This window comes from Hydra vulgaris, chromosome 10 (genome assembly GCF_038396675.1).
Source record: "Hydra vulgaris chromosome 10, alternate assembly HydraT2T_AEP".
NCBI lineage: Eukaryota > Metazoa > Cnidaria > Hydrozoa > Anthoathecata > Hydridae > Hydra > Hydra vulgaris.
Genome location: NC_088929.1, coordinates 26219029 through 26240735, shown reverse-complemented (window position 1 = coordinate 26240735; position 21707 = coordinate 26219029). Strand labels below are relative to the sequence as shown.

Genomic DNA, 21707 nt, shown 5'->3' with positions numbered 1-21707 from the left:
TATTGATACTATAATGAGAGCTGCTCTAAAGAGCTAGCATCTCTTGTGCCATTGACTAAAATTCATTTTCGTGTTACTTGCCATTCAATTAAGTCTCATCCTTATACTGTGACTGTTCCTAAATACTCCAAAAATTCATGTTTGTCTAGTTTTTTTCCTCAAACATCAGTTCTTTGGAATTTGCTTCCTTCATCTTGCTTTCCTGATTCTTTTTCCTGATTGCAATCTTTTAAGCCGCCTGTCAATCGTTATCTTAATCTATAAATTTCATCTTTTCACTTCCAGTAACTTCCAAGTCTAATAGTGGTTGCTTGTAGCCTTGTTGGAAGTGAAGATGTTTAAAAAAAAATTTAAACTTGAAAATTACATATATATGTGTGTGTGTGTGTGTGTGTGTGTGTGTGTGTGTGTGTGTGTGTGTGTGTGTGTGTGTGTGTGTTTGTGTGTGTGTGTAATATTATTTATTTCTATATTTTATTAAAAAAAAAAAAAATAACATCAAACCTGTGTACTGGTATCATAATGAAATGTTGTTGGTCAAGTGCTTTCACATATCCTGTCACCAGGCCATTTCCGTTACACCTAATAATCATTATTCCAAATAATTTTAAAAAGTTATAAGCAAAAATAATTACTTATTCCAAATGAGGAAAAAATAGACTAAAATATATTCATAACAGAAGTTACATTTACAGTATTGGCCATTAATAACAATCCAGCATGTTTTCTTTGATATCATTGGACTTTGATTGATATTAAATTAATGATTGTTTGACTCTTTTTAAATATAAAAAATGAATATTGATGAGCATTCTATTTTCTTTTAAATAATTATATCTATATTTAAATAATAAATATAGATATTCATAAAAATATTATTTGATGGGCTAATTGTACTGTTTTTTTTTGACACATATCTCATACTCTAAAATAATTGTTATGGCCAAAATTAACAATCCACTCTATTATTTCAAACTTCTTTCAAAATTTCACTTATCTTTGATTAAAGCTTTGCACTTGTTTGCGAACTGTTTATAATTATTTGGAAATTTTTATTTAAATTGTTATAAATATTTGAAAAATTCGCTAATTCTTATCTAATTAACTATTTTAGCAATAAAACAACCAAATTGACTGGAAAAATCATGATAAATATAATAAAAGGTAAAATCATAGTAACGAATGAATAAAACATCTTAATGAGAGAAACTGCAAAACATTTTAACACAACATGTGCTACTTTTAGCAGAATTATTAGCCGATATTAAAGATACAATACAGCATTTCAAATAAAAGAAATGAACGTTCACTTATTTGTTTAGTGAAAAAAAATAGAAGTTTATCACCTACTGATCTCAGTCGAAAAAGACAAAAAGCTTCTGGTGTTGTTGCTAGTGCTCAAAAAATTAGAAGAGTACTACAAAAACACAATTACATGTGGCAAGCTGCTTGCGAAAAACCATGTCTATTGATAAAATATCAGAGAACAAAAAAAATAACTGTTGCTTAGCTCATAAAATTAATTCTATGAGCATGTGGCACAACGTTCTTCTCAGTAATGAAATAAATGTTGAGGTTGATTTAAGAAAAAACCAAGTAATGCTGAGAAGAAACCCACATAAAAACATGGACCCAAATTGTTCTACGTATAGAGCAAAACATGGTAATGGTAGTATAGGCATTTAGGCCTGCATGAGCTATGAAGGTGTTGGTTGTTTCAAAATATTTGTTGGAAGGCTCAATTCTCAAAGATATTCAGACCTATTGAATAATTATTTAATGCCTTCTATTGACATTTTCCCAAAAGACAGGAATTTTCTAACAAGACAACGCTCCATACTGCTAAGATTTGCAAGCAATTGTTTAAAGAAAACAACTTTAAAACCACGTATTGGCCTGCCAATAGTCCAGATCTCAATCAAATAGAGAATTTGTGGTCTTGATTAAACCACAACCTTGGTAAAATTTAAATAAAAGATCTGGACCAGCTGAAAGAATTAGTCACAAAATTACTGAATAGTGTTCCAAAAGATATTACTCAGAACTAAGTGAACTCCATACCAAAACATATCATTGAATGCTTTAAAACAAAAGGATTTTCAACAAAAAATTAATTCCTTTTTTTTTAAGTACTTTTCAATTATGGTTTGTTAATTTTGTTTTTGAGGTTTGTTTATTTTGGACACATTTTTTTTTTATACAAATGAACACTTGTATTAATTTCAATATTTTAGCTTTTAATTTTTTTATATTTTTTATTTTATAATAAATTAATATAGTGATTATTTAATTTATTTAAACTATCAAGAACTTTTAAAAAGTCTGGCTTTAAAAAAAATGTTTGAGCTTATAGAGTTATTAGAATATCAACTCAATCATACTTACTTATAGAGTCTTAAAAACAAAATAAAATTCTAAAGGAAGATCTAAAAGCATGCTTTATCATGTTTATAAAAAGACTGATTAACTTATATCATTTAATGAGGTGATACTTCCTACCCATAGTAAAAACAAATCAACTAGAAGAAAAGAAATTCTGAGTGCTACCTATTTTATAGGATAATTCAAGGAACAATCCTTGAATTATCCTATAAAACAATTATAGGACAAACAAGGCTGCTGCTCATAGAAACAAATGGAGTGAGGTACATTTCATGGACATGAAAAGATCAAACTCAATACTAATTGTGTACAAAGCAAGCATTCTACTACCGCAGCATGGTAGTGATTAAGTGATGTAGCGGTGTATCAATAGAAATTATTTTTAACTTGACAAACATTCCAAAAAATGATTTAAAGGAGTATTTTTCATTTTGCCAAATTAAACCTTTATTATTTTTATTTTGCCAATGGGATCTTTTTTATTTTCATTTTGCCTATTCAACATTTTCATTTTTAAAACACCAAGTGTTGTTCTAACAAAAAAAAAAAAAATTTTTACCGACAAACAAGTTCTGAAGAAATCAATGTATCTGCTAAATAACACTGTTTCGATTGAACAAAATTTTTAAAAGGATCCCAATGCTTGCAAAATGAACTCTTTATTGATATCATGTAACTTATCCATGGATTTTATTTAAACTAAAATAACAATTGATTTAGCGCCATTTAAAAACCAAAATTTTTATTGAAAAAAAAAAAAAAGATTAAACATCCCTAAATATATATAAATACGCTTAATAATTTTTTTTTTTCTTATTAATTAAAATATAAATCAATATTATAACAAGCATATAACCACGGTAACAACATGTGGCATAAAAGTTTTTATTTTACTCTTATTTTTATTTAAATAGCTTGGCAACCAAAAAATAAAAAATTTTAATTATTTTAAATATATATGTTTGGCGACCGAAAAATATTTTAATATTTCTGTAAACCTTTGAAAAAGAAATTTTAAAAAGTTTAACACTTACGCTGAGAATTTTGTATTTTTGAGTAATTCGTTGATTTGTTGGCACAATTTCAAATGTAGCATTGAAGGATGAGGCAAATTCTAATATTTAAAAAAAAATTATTTTATGTTTATAAAAAAAATTATGCATTGGCAAATAATATTTTTAATGTTTTAGTTCTTTAAAATTATACTACTTATTTCTTAACTATTTAAAGTTATAAATATTCAAACATTTAGTATTACAATAATAACAATAATAATAACAACAACAACAAAAATAATAGTAAAATAATAATAGTAATAATAATATTAATAATAATAATAACAATAATAGCAATAATGATAATAGTAATAATAATAATAAAAATAATACTTTCATACCAATATCTTTTGGTGAAAAGCTTGATATAAATTTGTGATTTCTTAACTCTTCTTGAACTATCCAAGTTAAATTCTTTTTATTTGAATTGTATCTAATGAAACATTTGATGTTTAATTGCACCGCTTTATCTGGTATCTTATGCATCAACAATATAACACAAAATGTATCAAAACGAATGTCTCAAAACAAATTACTTATTTACCTCACTACAAATCGAATATAAAAATTGCGGTAGTCAACACTTTGTTCCTTTATTTCAAAGATAAAATGATATTTCTCAACATCCTCATCACTTAACATAAACTCATGAAAATTAATTTTTCCCCATTCCAAAGTATAAGAGGTGGTTTCGGCTTGGGTTATATTAAATAATAAATCAAAAAAATGTTCTGAGCTGTTTAGTTGTTTAGATGGCATTGTTGATTGATGACTGTCATCATTAAATATGTTAACATCTATCATGTAAACAGAACTCTAAAAAATATAAATGACATAATTTCAACTTTTAAGATATAACTACTTATCAATGAATAATCATTAAAATATAACTAACTTCTTCTAATTAATTCTGATTGCAATGTGTAAAACTCCAAACATTTAATCTTAACATAAACTGCTCTAATTACAAAAGATATTTGACAAGTTGAGATTAAAGATGAATTGAATTTGAATTTATTCAGAAATTAGAAATTTATATTAAATATTTAATAAAAGAAAAAATTTATTAATTTCTATTAAATTAGTGTGACACTAGGCACTACTATGCTGACAGCTTAAAGACATGTGCTGTGTCCATTATTTGTTCTTTTTCCATCAATCTAATCTACGAAGGCATTTACCAAGACTGCATAGGCTGCATTTGACAAAATCACATTCCATGCATTTACCACGTGGTTAGTGAAGAAATGCTTCCTCTCTTTGCAATTTTTGATTACTTGCTTAGTTAGTCGTTGATTGTGCCCTTGTAGGCAGTAATTCAATATTGATGGCACATACATCTGTGGTACAACAAATTCTACTTTTTTGATACTGTGAAGAATTTTAAATTTCTAAATCAAATCACATAGATTTATTCTTTCCGTATCCTTGGACTTACAACTTCAAAAGTTGTCCAAGGATACGGAACCTCTCCTCATATGGCTTATGCTTTATTTCTATGATTGTTTTTATTGCTCTTTGCTGAATACATTTTATTTGGGTTTTGAATTAGACAGATACATACTGTCTAAACCAAAACCTAGGGGGGAAAAATCAGAGAAAACAAGCTTTTTTTATGATTATGATATATTTAACACATTTTATTATTATTTAACATTATTTACTTTGTAGACAAACTGGTTATGTTGGTATTAATAGAGTAGATAAACTGGTTATGTTGGTATTAATAGAGTAGATAAACTGATTATGTTGGTATTAATAGAGTAGATAAACTGGTTATGTTGGTATTATTAGGAAAAAAAAACTACTAATCACCTGATCAAGCCAACAGAAACTTTTGTTAAACAATGTAATTGTCAAATACATATAATCATCATTTTTAAAACCAATCATCAAGTCAGGTTGTATGATCCAATTTTTTCGAAAACCTTTATGTCCAAACACACTCAGTGCTGGATCAGACCGAACTGTTATTGTTTCGTTCAAAAAATACTCCTGCATCACAAACTAAATAAAAAAATTGTTAAAAAAAAATAAATAAAAAATAAACAATTGAAAACATATATAAATATATAAACATACATAATTAAAAAAATACCTTCATAAATATTTTTTGATATTGATAAATTAACTTAAACTCATCAATAGATTTGCTGAAAAAAAATTGAAACACAAAACAATGAGAAGCAAAATATAGAATAAAAATGATGAAAATATAAAAAATGAAACAAGAAAAATACTGTTTGATTTACATAAATTTAATTTATTAAAGCTAAACTGTGATGCACTACAACGATGATTAAAATTTGTTTAACCAAAACTTGGTTATATACATCCAAATTTGGTTGCACATATTCAAATTTGTTTTACCAAAATTTGGTTGAATACATTCAAATTTGTTTTACCAAAATTTAGTTGAATACATCCAAATTTGTTTTACCAAAATTTGGTTGAATACATCCAAATTTGCTTTACCAAAATTTGATTGAACACATCCAAATTTGGTTGAATGCAAATTTAAATTTGATTCATCATAGAATGGTGTTTACAAAATTAATGCCCACAAGCAGTGAGCTATAATTTAAACTAATAATAGCTATGGCAACAGTGGTTAGAATTCTGGTTCAGAACCAAGAGGTTCGAAGTTCAATGCTTGCTCTGAAAAGATAAGCAATATTGGTAAGAAAGAACTTCTTGGTTAAATGCTCTTCTGCAATTCTTTGTGATAAAACTTTTAGATCTTTTGGGAGCACCTAAATAACTAAATAAATAAATAAAAATTTAGTGCATATAGGACTACACCAAATACAGATCTGATAACCTGTTCTATATAACCTGTTATATATATATATATATATATATGAAATTAAAACACTATCTTTTTCACTTTTTTATTTAACTGCTGTTATTTCCAATCATTTCTTTTATCTTTTTCACAATTTCTCCTGAAAACAAACATCTTTTATCAATGGACGCAATCTATTTTTAGAATCCTTTTTTTTTTTTTTTAATTTCCTATTTTATCTCTTACACATTAAAGATTTAATTGAATGACGAGTAACACAAGAATGAATTTTAGTAGATGGCACAAGAGATGCTAGCACTTTAGAGCAGTGCCCATTATAGTATTTGTAGAAAAGAGAAAGAGAAACAACATTACAGTTATATGATAATGGTTGGAGGTTGGTTGCAAGAGCAGGTCCTACTATGTTTACAATGCGTTTTTGCACCTTGTCTAAAAGAGAAAGGGCATCATTGGAAGATCTGTCCTAGATATGGCAACAGTACTCCATACAAGGATGGATTTGAGATTTATAGAGATAGAGAATAGAATCCGGAGAAGGAAAGTGTCCAGCTTGATAAAGAGATGCAGCCCTAGCAGATGCTAATTTTGCAACTGATTTGATATATGGTTTCCAAGAAAGATCGGAACTAAGAGTTAATCCTAGAAGATGAAGAGTAGATCGAGTCATCTACTCTTCATCTTCTACTTCACTGTTCATAAATATATGAAGATCTAACTTATTGCAATAATAATTGGCTGAAAAAAATTGAGTTTTAACTGTATTGAAGTTCACCAGTCACTGTGAGCCCCATGCTGTAGCAGAGGTGAGATTCTTTTCAAGCTCAAAAGCCTCTTCCAAGCAATCAGAGAGTGTTGGTTTCTTATCATGACAAGAATAAATGGGAGTATCATCACCAAACAATGCCACCTTAGATGTGAGAATATCTGGAAGATTGTAAATGTAAATTAAAAAAAGTATAGGGCCAAGGATAAAACAGTGAGGAACCACTGAAATTACAGAATAAGAAGAAGAGTGCTGTCCATTGAGGACAACTTTTATACTATGATTGGAAAGGAAGAATTCAATAATCTTAAAGATGTTGCCAGATACACAATAAGAAGAAAGCTTATAGAGAAGACCAGCATGCCAAACTTTATCAAAAGCTTTTGAAATGTCAAGAGTGATGACCTTAACCTCTCCATCTTTATCTAATGCACAATAAAACCTATCAGTTATTACTGTTAGCAAATCAGCTGTAGAACAAGAAGATCAAAATCCATATTGATGGTCAGAAAGTAAGTTATTAGATTCAAGATGAGAAATTAAGTGTTAATCAAAGATTCAAAAACCTTGATTATGATAGGAAGAAGACTAATGGGACGGTAGTTAGACAAATCAGATCGCTTTCCAGAGTTTTTGAAGATAAGGATAACAGATGCGGCTTACCTGGAAAACAAGACTCTGATAAGCACTTGTTGAATAGTTTTGAGACTAAAGATGACAGCTCTGGGGAACTACAAGACAAAAACAGGTATGTTGTCCAGGCCACAAGCTGTAGAAGAGTCTAAGCAGGAAATCACTTTAGATACAGAAGCTGGAGTGATACGAATGTCAAGCAATGAATCAACCTGCTTGTTGGCAATATCAGGTAGAATGCAACTATTGGAATCCAGAGATGATATTGATGAAAAGTTTTTAGCAAGCAATTCAGCTTTGTCTCTAGGTGAGGTGACAAAGTCTGAACCATACAAGAGAGGTGGAATTAAAGATTTGCCCTTATTAATAATACCATTAAAGATTCTCCATAAGCTGCGAGAGCCTAATTTTTGAGATGAGATACAAGATTTCATGACCTGAGAATATTGAGCTTTAGCGTTAGACAAAACCTTAAAACGTTAGACAAAACCTTTTAGCGTTAGACAAAACCTTTTAGCGTTAGACAAAACCTTTAGCATTTGACAAAACAAAAAACCTCATCTCATTACCTTAATACTATATGCATAAGGTAGAACTATTTATAAGGAATTTTTTTATCTGGTTCTCTTGAATTTTATTGAAAATTATTTATTTGAAAGTTTGTTTTCCTTTCACAAAAACAAATAGAAAATACCTCTAAAGTAACTTTATTTTGTTCCACAAAAACTTTGCTACGGTGACATGGACAAGGATATTTTAAAACTTGTGCATTTTTAAGAAAGTTCTTTTAGAAAAGATCTAAAACTGATAGAACTATTAAGAAGAGCCATGAAATTTGCATAAAGTATAGAACTTTTAAGAAACCTTTAAAATTTTCAAGTTTCATTATTTTCTAAAATGCTCACAAACTGACCAAGTTTAAAAGCACAAGTGAATTGGACCAACATTTCAGTTTATGATATTGACAAATAAAAGAGTAATAAATCCTATTTGAAGAACATTTATTTAATTTAAATGGCATCAAGGAGTTGTTTGCAGATGCCAAGAGTGTAAACAATTTATAGTGGAAGTGGAATTTTGTGGAAGCAAAACATAAAAGGTTTACTTTTTACATGCTAATTGAAGGTAAGTTGAATAATCGCTTCCTGCTTAGATGTGCTTTATTTTTAATAATATGTGTAGCTCATTTTTAAAAAATGAGCTACACATATTATTAGCAAATGATATTGTAGTTCACACATATAATTGACAAAGTTTTCATATATGTTTGTGTACTATGGGAAAATATTTTATATGTATAATACTGTTACATGTTGGTACAGGGATAAAAAAGAGCCATGAAGTTTACACTACATTTTCATAAGTGCAGTTGAAAAGAGGGAACCATACTTTCCTAATCAAAAAAGATTTCAACAATCTAATCTAGATCTATATTTTACCAAATCTAATAAGTTTCAAATATCCAGGTTCAAACAGTGGAATTTCTTAGATAAAAAGATGCAAATCGTAAAATTGTTTGTTTTATAGTTTCATGAAATTTCCTTGCTTTCTTTGTGTGAGACTATTGCACTCTATCACATAAAGGATTGGGCATAATAGTTTCCTGAGGGTAAAAAAATAGTAAAGTAAGAGCCATAAACCTCAAATGCTTATGTCATCAATCTACATAAATTTAAGGCTCATCAAGCAATAAGCCACTGCTTTTAACAATTTTTAAGTCACTGTTTCAAGTCAACTTTTAAGTCACTGCTTTTGACATCTTTTAAGTACCTTTTTTAAAGCTGGAGCTTACTCAGAGGAGCACGGTAATGAAAGTCCAACATATCTTTTATCAAGATATGTTGAACTGTCATTATCAAGGACAGTATAACAAAAATATGAGGGACTAAATCTACTCATTTCTGAAGATGTTTAAGTGAATAATACTGTTTTTTTTATCCAATATGCAACTATTGTTTCTTACCTGACCAAACGAGCAAAAATTTGAAATTTTTTGTCATGATTAAAAAAAAAAAATCATAAAATTTTTCGTCAAACAAAAAATAATAATAATAATAATAATAATAATAACAATAATAATAATAAGAAGAAGAAGAAGAAGAAGAAGAAGAAGAAGAACAATAAGAAACTGAAATAATATTTTGAATCCAAGGACAAAAATGTATTACAAAGTGTAAATTAATCACTTTAACATCCATTGTTCTTTATTTTTCATTGGAACTACAAAACTATAGAAACACTCTATTACAGATTAGATTGCTCTAAACCTTCTAACTATTGCTCTGAACCTTCCAGCTATTAAAAAATCAGTAAAATAAAACAAATTCTCCTATATAGATCAAAGTCATCATGTTTTGAAAAAGACAAAAATCAAATCTTATTTTTTGTTACAGCTTGGGGTTTGTAGTGGTTGATAAACTTTGAAATAAACAAAACTTAGTTGTTTTCTGCTGGTAATTTTCATCACAATGTTATTATATGTGGGCTACTTCCTCTAATAATTTCCAATTTCTTTTTTACAAAATCCAAAAAGGCATTAAAAATGTACTCCAACCTGCTCTAGCTTCCAATTTTATCCCTTTCTTTTCACTGCTAGCAAATTCAAAATCATAATTTGTTATTCAGCGAAGTCTTATTTCTGTATCTTTTCACCATACTTTTTCCTTTATGCTCAAAAAAATTTTATTCATTCAGTTTTTTTCTTCAAACATCAATCTAATAGAATTCTCACCGGCCTTCATGTTTCCTTGACTCATACATTTTTTTTATACAAAACTTCATACAATTTAATCTAATCTGTAATTCTAATCAGTTTAATCTGTAAGTAATTTAACTCTCTCATCATCATGTAATTGATGGTTTGCAGACCATATTTGAGAAACAACAATTAATAATTCATTATTTTGATTGAGAAATTATATTAGGTAGAACTAAACATGTTTAAAAAATACTTTTAAATAAAAAAAACCCACCATTTAGAAATATACAGTAGTTTGGAAATAATATTGTTTGAATCATTAACAAATGTCTGATACTTTCCCCTTCGAAATAATTGTTTTGATTGTCTAAAGCGAATCATCTCATTCAGTGATTGAAGCATCCAGTATGTACAATTTACTGATAACTAAAATTTAACAATGTTTTTAATAATATTTTAATAATAACTTTATAAATCTAAACATGAATAGGGAAGAGTTGTCAAAATTGGAACACCAAAGGTATAAATTTTCTTTAACCGAAGATGCTTCAAGAATGAAAACATTAATGAATTGATTAACATAGCAAACCCTAATATATCTTAAAACATAAAACTTTATAATATCTTGAGAAATAAAACCCTACTATAATGTTGACCATATTTTTACATAATTGGTTGCACTGCTATTGGAAAAAAAAAATTCTTTTTTTTAAGTCATCTTTTTGCTTTGATCAATGCAACTGATTTCCTAAATTACAACATCTTTATTCTTTAATTTGAATCTATCTTTTAAAAATAAAGTAAAATCAACAAAAATTGATTAAAAGCTAATTTTATTTTTACAATTTAATAACTTATCTAAACGAAAAGAAACAATTTGAAACTTAAATTTGCCTAAATTTGTCTAAATAATATACATAAACATTATAATGCTTTTTTATCTTATAAGGTAAAAAAATTAATTATTTTAAAGGTTTATGATTGTAAGTATTTTTAAATTTTCCTTTAGTAACTTCTCCATTTTATCTTTAATTTATAATTAATTTTAGTGTAGAATATTATGGTTTAATTTAGTGTAGAAATTTTATAGTTCTGATCAAAGAAACTTTGAAACATTTTGTTAAATCTCTATAACATCATAATGGCTTCATAATGCATCATCATGCAGTAACTTATAAAATAAATTTAAAATAGTAACTTGTAAAATAAGTTTAATTGCATTTAACTCAAAAAACTGTAAAACCTATGGTTGCATAATAATTCACTTGCATTTTAAATCATATAATTATTGCATTAAAAGCAAAAAACTGTATAATCTATAGCTGTTTACCCTTTGCAATTGATAGAATGTGAACATATTAAACATATTAGTAAGATAACATTAAAAACTGTCACAAAAAAGCTTTAAATTGATGGTTCTCAAGAACAGTTTTTTAAGAATAACTGTGTAATAACTGTGTGTGAATAAAGTGCTAAAAACATACAACTATGTTTTTTGACCTTTATTGTTAATAAATTTTTATAAACAAAAAGAATGTTGAAAACACATATATCTGTGTGTATTTTAATTAAAAACACTTGATACTTTTATTAAAAAAATGTTTCGCTTGAGTTTTTTAAAAAACTTTTTTTCTTAAATTTAAATCCTTTCAGCTTTTTAGTGTTATTCCTACTGCAAATAAATCAAAGATGGCAGAAAACGAAACTCCTAACTTTTTAAATGTGTCAATTAAGAATGATTCTCGTATTGAAGATTTCTTTTGAATACTAGCATTTATAATTAAATATTTCAAATACCTCACAAAAATGAAAACTGATTTTGAAGTTATTCCCAAAAAAAAATCCTTGAGAACCATCAATTTAAAGCTATTTAAAAAAAAGATAATGCATAAATGCAATCACTAAATAATTTAGTGCTGAAAAAAAAGATGTGAATAAAGTTAGACCATGAATAACTTTATACTAACAAGAAAAAACCAAAAGTATGCAAACACAGAATACAGAACTATTAGACATTAGCTTTAAATACAAATGTTAATTTAAAAAACTATTATTGGTTAATATAAAAAAAATATTATTGTTCTTTTGTATTAAGTTAACACATAAAAAAGATTACTCTTACTTGTTTGAAGAAATTAATTAAAGAAAAAAAGTAAAAAAAATATTAAAAGCTATTAAAAAACTTACACATTAGCAGAAAAGTTCTTTAGTACCCAGTACCTATCTTTTAGTACCCAGACTGTTAGTAAGAATTAAAATTATTTTTTTGTTGATTAATATTATTAAAGTAAGTTTAATATATAATATATTTTTTTGATATTGGAATTTAATATAAACATAAAAAAGTAATAACCAACCTCTGCAGAATTTTCAAGAATTAAACTAAAAGCACGTATTGCCATTCTTACAGGAGTCTTTATGACAAAGTAAATTAATAAAAATAACATGTGTATATATATGCATATATATAAATAATATAAATACATATATATATATATAAATAAACATATAAGTATATATATATATAAATAAACATATAAGTATATATATATATATATATATATATATATATATATATATATATATATATATATATATATATATATATATATATATATATATATATTATATATATATATATATATATATATATTTATATATATATATATATATATATATATATATATATATACATATATAGGGGAAAGTCTGGTAATATGGGATAGTGGGTAATAAGGGATACCCCAATTATCAACTTATAGGTCAGTGCTATAAAATATTTGTTGAATTGGAAACAAGACTAATGTCAGGAGGTTACTTCCGTAAGTATAAGTTGTTCTCTTTCGAATTAGTTGCGTCTGAAAAAAGTCTTGTAAGTTTTCACCAGTGAACCTTACGTAACATCGACTTTGTTACAGGAGGCCAAAATAGTCTAAAAAGGTAAACTATCTTACTATATTCAGAATTTAATTAGTAACTGACCAATTATTAAACATAAAACACCTTTTAAGGGTTGTACATTCCACGTGGTACATAAAAAAAAAAATTAGAAGTGTGCTATATAGTGGGGTAATATGAGATACCTAAATGGGGGTAATATGGGATACCATCCCATATTACCCACGTTATTTCCATTATTTTCTTTTCATCTTATTATATTTTCAATGCTAATTCTGCATTTTTTGTATTGTCAGTATTGAGCTAGCCAGGAGTTTCATTGACATTAATTATTAGTCTGGGTGTGATAACTATTAACTTGAGATTAAAAAATAAACAATTTATAACCAATTTTGTTATTCATGATAAAAAAAAGCTAAAAAACCAACAACAGTTTCTCATTAGTATAAACCACCTTAAGATCCAACAGTTCTGTAAAAATGTTCAGAATTTTAAAGTGCATTAATTAAATAGACACTAACAACTTCCTTAAGTCATATTATTAGTCATAATGATAAATGTGATAATTTTTAAAATTTCTTTTTATGCTAAAAAAACTTTATCATTTTTAGATATTTTTTCTTTCATACATCTTTGATTGGGGTTGCATTCAGGAATAGCACATTGAAAATAGACTCCTATGTGTTCAACTCTTTTTTAAAAACTACATTTTTATGTTTTTACTTTATAAACCCTTAAGAGGTTTAAAATTCTAGAAAATAAAACGTATAAAAAATCTCACTCTTTTTTTTTTGATCATTTTTTTAGATGCCGAGAACATTTGAAAAAAAAAAATGTGAGGCAACAGTGGTCAACAGAAGCTATGACAGCAGCTATTATAGCTGTTAGAAAGAAAAAAAGGGCTATCTAAAAGCTAGCAAAGTCTTTAATGTCCCTCGGTCAACTCTGGAACGCAAGGTAAAATGCAACGATCATCCAGTACAAGAATTGACCAGTCTCCCACTTGGACGAATTTTCTCTTCCAAATTTGAATCAGATCTGGCTGATTACATAGTAGAAATGGAAGCCAGACTTTTTGGTCTTACCAGCTTAGATGTCCGTAGACTGGCCTTTCAGCTTGCAAAAATTAACGGTATTCCCAACCGTTTTAACTCTGCAAAAGAAAGAGCTGGAAAAGACTGGCAAGCATCGTTTTTAAGACGACATTCACACTTATCTATAAGAACCCTAGAATCCACTTCCATTGCAAGAGCTACAGCATTTAACAAAGTAAATGTGGGCAAATTTTTTGACCTTTTGGAAAGGGAAATCGATGAGAAGAAATTTAAACCTCATCAAATTTTTAATGTGGATGAAAAGGGCTTTACCACTGTCCAGTCCAATAATGCCAATTAATAGCACTGTAAGGGAAAAAACAAGTTGGCATCCTTTCTTCAGCTGAAAAAGGACGGTTGGTTACTACAATACTTTGCATGAGTGCATCTAGGACATATATCCCACCTATGTTTATTTTTCCTCAGCAGCGCATGAAAATGGAGTTAATGAACAGCGCACCAGCAGGATCTACTTATGCATGTCATAAGACTGGCTGGATTCAACTTGAATTGTTTACCCAATGGCTCAGACATTTCATTGAATGTGTAAAGCCTAGTCAGGAAAGCCCCTGCTTTACTTATATTAGATGGTCATACCTCACATACCAAGAATTTGGAGGCCATTAATTTGGCTAGACAACATTTTATAACAATTATCTGTCTCCCACCGCACTGCACTCACAGAATGCAACCTCTTGATGTTGCATTTATGAAGCCATTGTCTACTTATTATGACTCCGAGGTTCCGATGTGACTCCGCTCACATCCTGGGCGAATCGTCACAGAATTCCAAATAACTTCTATATTTGTGAAGGCCTATCTGCGCACTGCCAGCCTTGCAACAGCAGTTAATGGATATGAAAAGACTGAAATTTGGCCAGTGAATAGGAATGTATTTGAGGAGTGGGAGTTTAAGGCGGCAGAATCAACAGAAATGCCTGCCCCTGAAAGTGAGATAACCATTCAATTGCAACATCCGCCAGTGGCCAGCACCTCTAGTGATACACCCATGTTGGCTAGTGACATAAGTCCTTACCCCGTAGCCAAAGAAAGGGTGAACAGAACCAGACAGCATAAGGGATTTACTGCCGTGCTGACAAGTTCCCCTTACAAACAATCGCTTCGTGAGAAGCCTGAAAAAAATGAAAAGACAAAAGGAAAATCAAAATTGAAAAATAAACTTTTTTCAGCCGAAAATAAAAAGTCAAAACAAACAGGCGCAACAATGACGAGTGCGTTAATGGTTGATATTGACACTCCATGCATATACTGTACTGGCTTATTCTCGATGGCCAAGGAGAGCAGTGAGTCATGTGCCAAACTTGCAGAAAATGGCCCACACAGAATGTGCAGGGGCTGATGAAGACGAATTTAAATGTGATTTATGCATTGACAGCGAATAAAAATTGAAATTCTTTTTTATTAGTCTTTTCTTTTTTTTATAATATTAAAGCTGTTTTTTTATTTTTTTTATAAATTTTTGTTTTGTTTTTTCATTGATTTATAAGATCTTGCATAACTTATTACTATCCTTAGCTAACATTGATTAGGTGTCCTATATTACCCCACCCTTGATACGGGATACCCAACTTACTTACTTGATATGGGATACCCAAACATTTTCTGTTTATTAAATTTTCTCAAAGTGTATTGAAGCTTTTAGACTCATCTTTTACAAAAATGATATTTGATAGCTATTGAAACTAACTGACTATTAGCAACAACATTAATTTTTAAAATTTCATTTTTATAGGTCGTTAAAATTAAGTATCCCATATATCCCCACTTTCCCCTATATACATATATATATACATATATATAAATAAATACATATATATATATATATATATATATATATATTTATTTATATATATATATATATATATATATATATATATATATATATATATATATATATATATATATATATTAGAGTGATGACTTTTATACAACCTCATTTCCCTGTATCATAATTTGATGAGCTTTCATTTAAGATTAAATAAAATATTACATTCAAGGCGATTTGATAAAGAAACCTCACGCACAAAATGATTTTAAGAACTTTATTTATTAGCTTTTTGGCCAAATTTCTGAAGTCACTGTTAGCAGATACAAAATTGAACACAAGCTGTAGAGTCACATACATACAACATTATATAGGATCATCAAACACACAAGGAAGTCAAATATTCAAGATAATGTCAATAGAGAGGATGAATCTCAGTGGGAGGTTGTCCTTGTTGTGGCAGGAGTCGTGCAATTTTTGCATAACTTTGACGACAGGCTTGCAGCACTGGTTGCTTTGGGCAATGTTGATTGGAGAGTCATCTGTTTTCTAGTGGGTTTTCAAGCAATTGAGAGCTTTTGGGTAGTTATTCAGAGCTTCAAATAGTTCTTCAAGTTCTTCAAAACGCGGAACAATTGACTGCTGAACCAATGGTCAGCCCATGAGTAAGAAATGAATGAACAGATTTGACGCAACCTGATCCAGGTTTCTAGCATCAGACTAAACACACAAGAAGGGCTTGAATGGCACGAGAGTTCCAGTATGCTTTGCTGATGTTTGGATCTGTTTGAAATTCATGAAGGGAATTTCATTCCTCTCAGTTAAGTGACGGAAGACACGAGTGAGGTGGTAGAGAAACTTCATGCCATCTCTCCAGCCGCCTGTTTCCTTAATCTCAATTTTACCATTGCTGAAGGCTGCTTTCAATTTATCGTAATTGCTCATCAAATCCTGCACAAAGAAATACTTGATGTTTGGTGAGTTGACCCATGGAGCTCATCGTCCATGACAATGCAAAGAACAGTCTAGCACATGGTACTAGCAACAGATGAACTTGGGTTTGGGGTGACCTTTCTCTTCAAACATTTACGGCAGCCAAACAACAATGCCTGTCTTCTTGCCGGTATTCACTTTATTGTGTCGGCAACAATCATCACAACTGATCCCCACAGGTTGAACTCCTCTAACATATCCTGGAGTCCTTCTGCAATTGTTTGAGCTTTCCCATCTCAATGTGTTTGCTCTCAAAGTGTATGCTCCACTTCTCCAGATTTAGTGTGCTCACCAAGTGTTTCTTCACCTGAGCAGCTCTCGTGTAGATAGCCTTGTGGATTGCTGATTGACATGGGCTTGGGATTCCAATGCCCTCACTAGAAAGCTGGTAGCACACCACTGCTGCTCCCTGGGACGACAGCTTTGAGCATGTAACAAGACATCTTGCAATGCTTGTTGGGTTATGCTTCCTTTTGCTCTTTGATGCTGCATTGTCATCCTCCCAAGGACTGTCTGTACTGTTCTCAGATGAGTCCGTGCTACTTTTGGAACAATCAGGTAGCTGGTAAGTGTGGATACAGTCGCTTCCATTGCCATCTTTCGCTTGGATGGGTGGATGGTATTGGCACTAGTAGGTTTGCCAGTCGAATAACCAACGTGACCTTTGCTCTCAATTTGCAGTTTGTAGAGGTTCTCATCCTCTTTGAACAATCATTTGCCTTTCATCTTGGTCAATGCGGTAGTGGTGTAGTGGTAAAGCGCTCGCATCATAAGCGAGAGGTTCCGAGTTCGATCCCCAGGATGTCCCTGGTAGTACCATGCTCAACTTGTTTCTCTGCGCAGCGGCCTTGTTCATCAAGGCTCCTGTTTCAGAGTTATAGAGTTGATAGAGGGTATAACCACAATTAAGTAGCCTCCTCATCTGTAGTGGCCTTCTGGGCCTTGGGGAGGTGAAATAACAAAACAAAAAAAAAACAAAAAAATGTCAAACAGTTCATTCAATGAGTCAAAGTTTTGTTTTTTTCTGCAGCGCTTGAAGTCTTTCAGAAGTTTTGCTAGTTTTGCACAAATGGCTTGATCAGATACATGCGGGAAGTTTAACGTTTTGCTCCATAGGTCTTTAAGCTCTACAGCAATTAAACCAATCCTCTCTCTCCATTCTTTGGCAGTGGATTCAAGAAATTTGAAGCGTCCAATGACGTGGTTTTTCAGTGGCATGCAATTCCATTCGCTTAAGGGTGCTTCATAAATTGCCACATAGCCTCTTCTTGATGGGATTTGAAACTTGACTAAGTTCTTTGTCCAGGTTTCCTTGTTCTTCTCCGTGTTAGAAGAGCTCTTCTTGAATGACATGTTGTCTTCTACTCATCAACTAAAAATGGAAAAGGTCTTAACGTCAATATTAACTACATAACAAATTAAAGAAACTGTTATTAAGTTTTCAATTGAACTGTTATTGTTAATATATTTTATTTCAAAAGAAGCAAATAACCATTATAGAAAATAAAAAAGGCAGAAACTAATAAAATAATATATGCTTAATTATAATTTGAAAAAAGATTTAAATGTAACTTACCAAATAATACAAGGATCTCTTTATACTTAAACTATAGAGAATGTGCAATAATTAAAATAAGGCAATAATAATGTTGACACCAATTTAAGATAGTTAAAACTTAACTACCCGCTTTGAACACCTCACTTTATACCAGTTTATAGCAGATTGCAAAACAGCTGGAGAAAATTTTAGAACTCTACAGAAGCTTCCTGAACAATTATGTCAACGTGACGTCACTGTCCTGGCTGATGGTGCACAGCATTATACAATGCTCTGGAAAATTCTATACATTTCTCTGCTACATAAATTATTGCACAAGTCAGTTTCATGACTTATGTTATATACAGTATATATATACAGTATATATACCTTTTTCAATATTTTAATGGAATAAATGTCATTTTAGTCATTAATAGGCAAAAGTTCATTCATTCATGCTACAGGAAATAATGTTTGAGAAAAAAAATCAAAAAGTCATCACCCTAATATATATATACAAGCATACACATATATCGTTGGGAATAGTGCAAATCTGCGTAACTAGCATTGGCTACTATAATTGGATATTAATAATTTTAACACCAAATATCTATTGTTGACATTACAAAAAACATTAATAATACTCTTTATACTAAAATGAACCCAAAATCTGTTGAAATAAAATAACTGTACTGTGGATACGCGGTTTTATCCAATGCTAGTTACACGATTTTGCACTATATCTGATGATATATACATATATGTATATATATATATATATATATATATATATATATATATATATATATATATATATATATATATATATATATATATGCGGTAGTGGTGTAGTGGTAAAGCGCTCGCTTTATAAGCGAGAGGTTCCGAGTTCGACTCCCACCACGTCCCTGGTAGTACCGCGCTCAACTTGTTTCTCCGCGCAGCGGCCTTGTTCGTCAAGGTTTGTGTTTTGGAGTTATAGAGTTGAGAGAGGGTTATAACCACTATTAAGTAGCCTCCTCATCTGTAGTGGCCTTCTTGGCCTTGAGGAGGTGAATAACACAAATAAAAAAAAAAATAAAAAAATATATATATATGTATATGTATATATATATGTATATATTTCATTTTTTATACAATTTATTATATACAATTTATTTTATTTTTCTAATATAGACAAATGTACTTCTTTCATTTAGACAATATTATAATTATTTTTTTTTTAAACTTGTAGATATTGTATAAAAAACACCAAAGATACCTCATAAAAATTAAGTATTAAAAAAAGTATAATACTTGGTATATATATTTAGGAAGCAACTTGCAAACTTTTTCTTTAATTCTATATGAATCCTCAATTTTTGAATGATTTGCAAAAATCCTAGATTATTTTAAAACGATATTTAATAATTGAATATGATATGTAGTATTAAAAATAATGAACAATAAATATACATTTGTTCAATTTATGAAAATTGCAATAATGTCTTAATTAAATTGCTGTATTAATGAAGAAAAAAATAGACAATGGAAAACTTTTTAACAAATCCCTACTTTAACATGATAGAAGTAGCTTGCTTACTTTTGATAGTGATGTTCCTAGTTATGGTGTTGTGATAAAATACACTTAGATTTCTTAACTGTAAAAAAGGTTAGAAATTTGAAGAGGCCTCATATAAACCCTCTCCAATACCATATAATATCAAGTTTCAAAAAATTAAAATAATGAGCTGCCATACAGGTTAGCAAGAGACAAGCTTGATGAAATGCTGTTAGTCTTAGGTAAGTCACTGGTCAAAAATAAACTATTAAATGGTGGAGAGTATCTTACAGCAACCAAGGTTGATCCTAACACTAACCTCGTAAATTAGCTTGTGAGAGTTTTAGTGTATAAAAAGTTGTGAGATTTAAAGTTGGGTAATAAGGGCTCACTACAAGTAAAAAGTGGAGAGATTGCAAAAATGGCAAGTAAGACATCTGAAAATATCTGAAATGCTATCTGAAAATGAACTTGCTGATGCTTAGATTATTGCATATAATTGTTGGCACAAACTCTTGTGAATATAGTTGAAAATGGTTCATATAGAACCACATTTTACTCTTTAGATAATATGGCTTATACTGAGAATAAAGTTGCTTAACTAGATAAAATTTCAGAAAACAATATTTACAACATAATAAATAACAGTGTATTTATTAATAACATGTTTGTTTTTTGGGCAGCAAAAAGAACTACAAATGCAACATTCATAGTAGAAATCCAATATTTAAATCAAATTCAGGAATGAATTTTGTAAAAGTAAAAAGATTTCCGTACAACATTTGTTTTCTTTAAAAAAGCTCAACAAAATAACATTCAATGTAATATGAAGTGTTTCAAGTTATTTAGGTGTTAAAGAATGGCCAGTAACAATTAACATTGCAATGAGGTTTCAGCAATGTTTCATAGTATGAAAAACAGCAATCTAAATAAAGTATGAAGGAAGTTTTGTGAGTTAAAGTCAGTATGCATCAGAGTTAGTTGTTGCTTTTTAGTATTACTTTGGAAGCTCTTTCTAAAAAGTTTTGAAAGTTAACTAAAGTATTAGATTATCATATTTTATGCAGATAATTCCAGATTAATTATTAGTAATGCTTGAGACAGAAAAAGAACTAAAACTAATTACAATCATCGAGAACTAAAAATAATTACAATTTTATCCAGAACTGAACTAAAACTAGTTCAGTGCTAGAAGAAATTGATGAAAAGAAAGTGAAGAAGCTAATCATGAATAAGACAAAAGTTAAGCATTGTCAATTAAAGATTGAACTTTATAAAGTGTAGAAGAGTTAGAAAAAATTTATAAGCAATGTAACAAGTAATGTAACTGTAAGCAAGAACATAATAGTTTCATATTTGTTGCAATTATGATAAACTAACATACATCGTACCTATTGAATTTATGAAGGAGAATAGTAATTTTCTGTAAATCCAGGTTGGCATCAGTTACCAATTTTTTACTTTCTATTTCGTTTAACATTGAGAAACTAAATTTTTTTAGAAATATTATGAAACAGAAAAA

At 29.4% G+C, this 21707-nt stretch overlaps 1 protein-coding gene across 1 annotated transcript in view; it reads right to left on the bottom strand.

Moving 5' to 3' along the window:
- Window positions 1–501: 501 nt before the first annotated feature.
- The window catches only part of LOC136085870 (polycystin-1-related protein-like), an 87056-nt gene continuing 65850 nt past the window's right edge, over window positions 502–21707 (bottom strand). The window contains exons 17-27 of the mRNA XM_065807636.1: window positions 21577–21672; window positions 19942–20026; window positions 12695–12751; window positions 10612–10763; window positions 5536–5590; window positions 5253–5444; window positions 3982–4253; window positions 3779–3870; window positions 3417–3496; window positions 2942–3081; window positions 502–582 (exon numbers count right to left, since the gene is read on the bottom strand). Coding sequence (XP_065663708.1) covers window positions 3073–3081; window positions 3417–3496; window positions 3779–3870; window positions 3982–4253; window positions 5253–5444; window positions 5536–5590; window positions 10612–10763; window positions 12695–12751; window positions 19942–20026; window positions 21577–21672 — 1090 coding nt within the window. The 3' untranslated portion in view covers window positions 502–582; window positions 2942–3072. The remainder of the gene's footprint in view (window positions 583–2941; window positions 3082–3416; window positions 3497–3778; window positions 3871–3981; window positions 4254–5252; window positions 5445–5535; window positions 5591–10611; window positions 10764–12694; window positions 12752–19941; window positions 20027–21576; window positions 21673–21707) is intronic.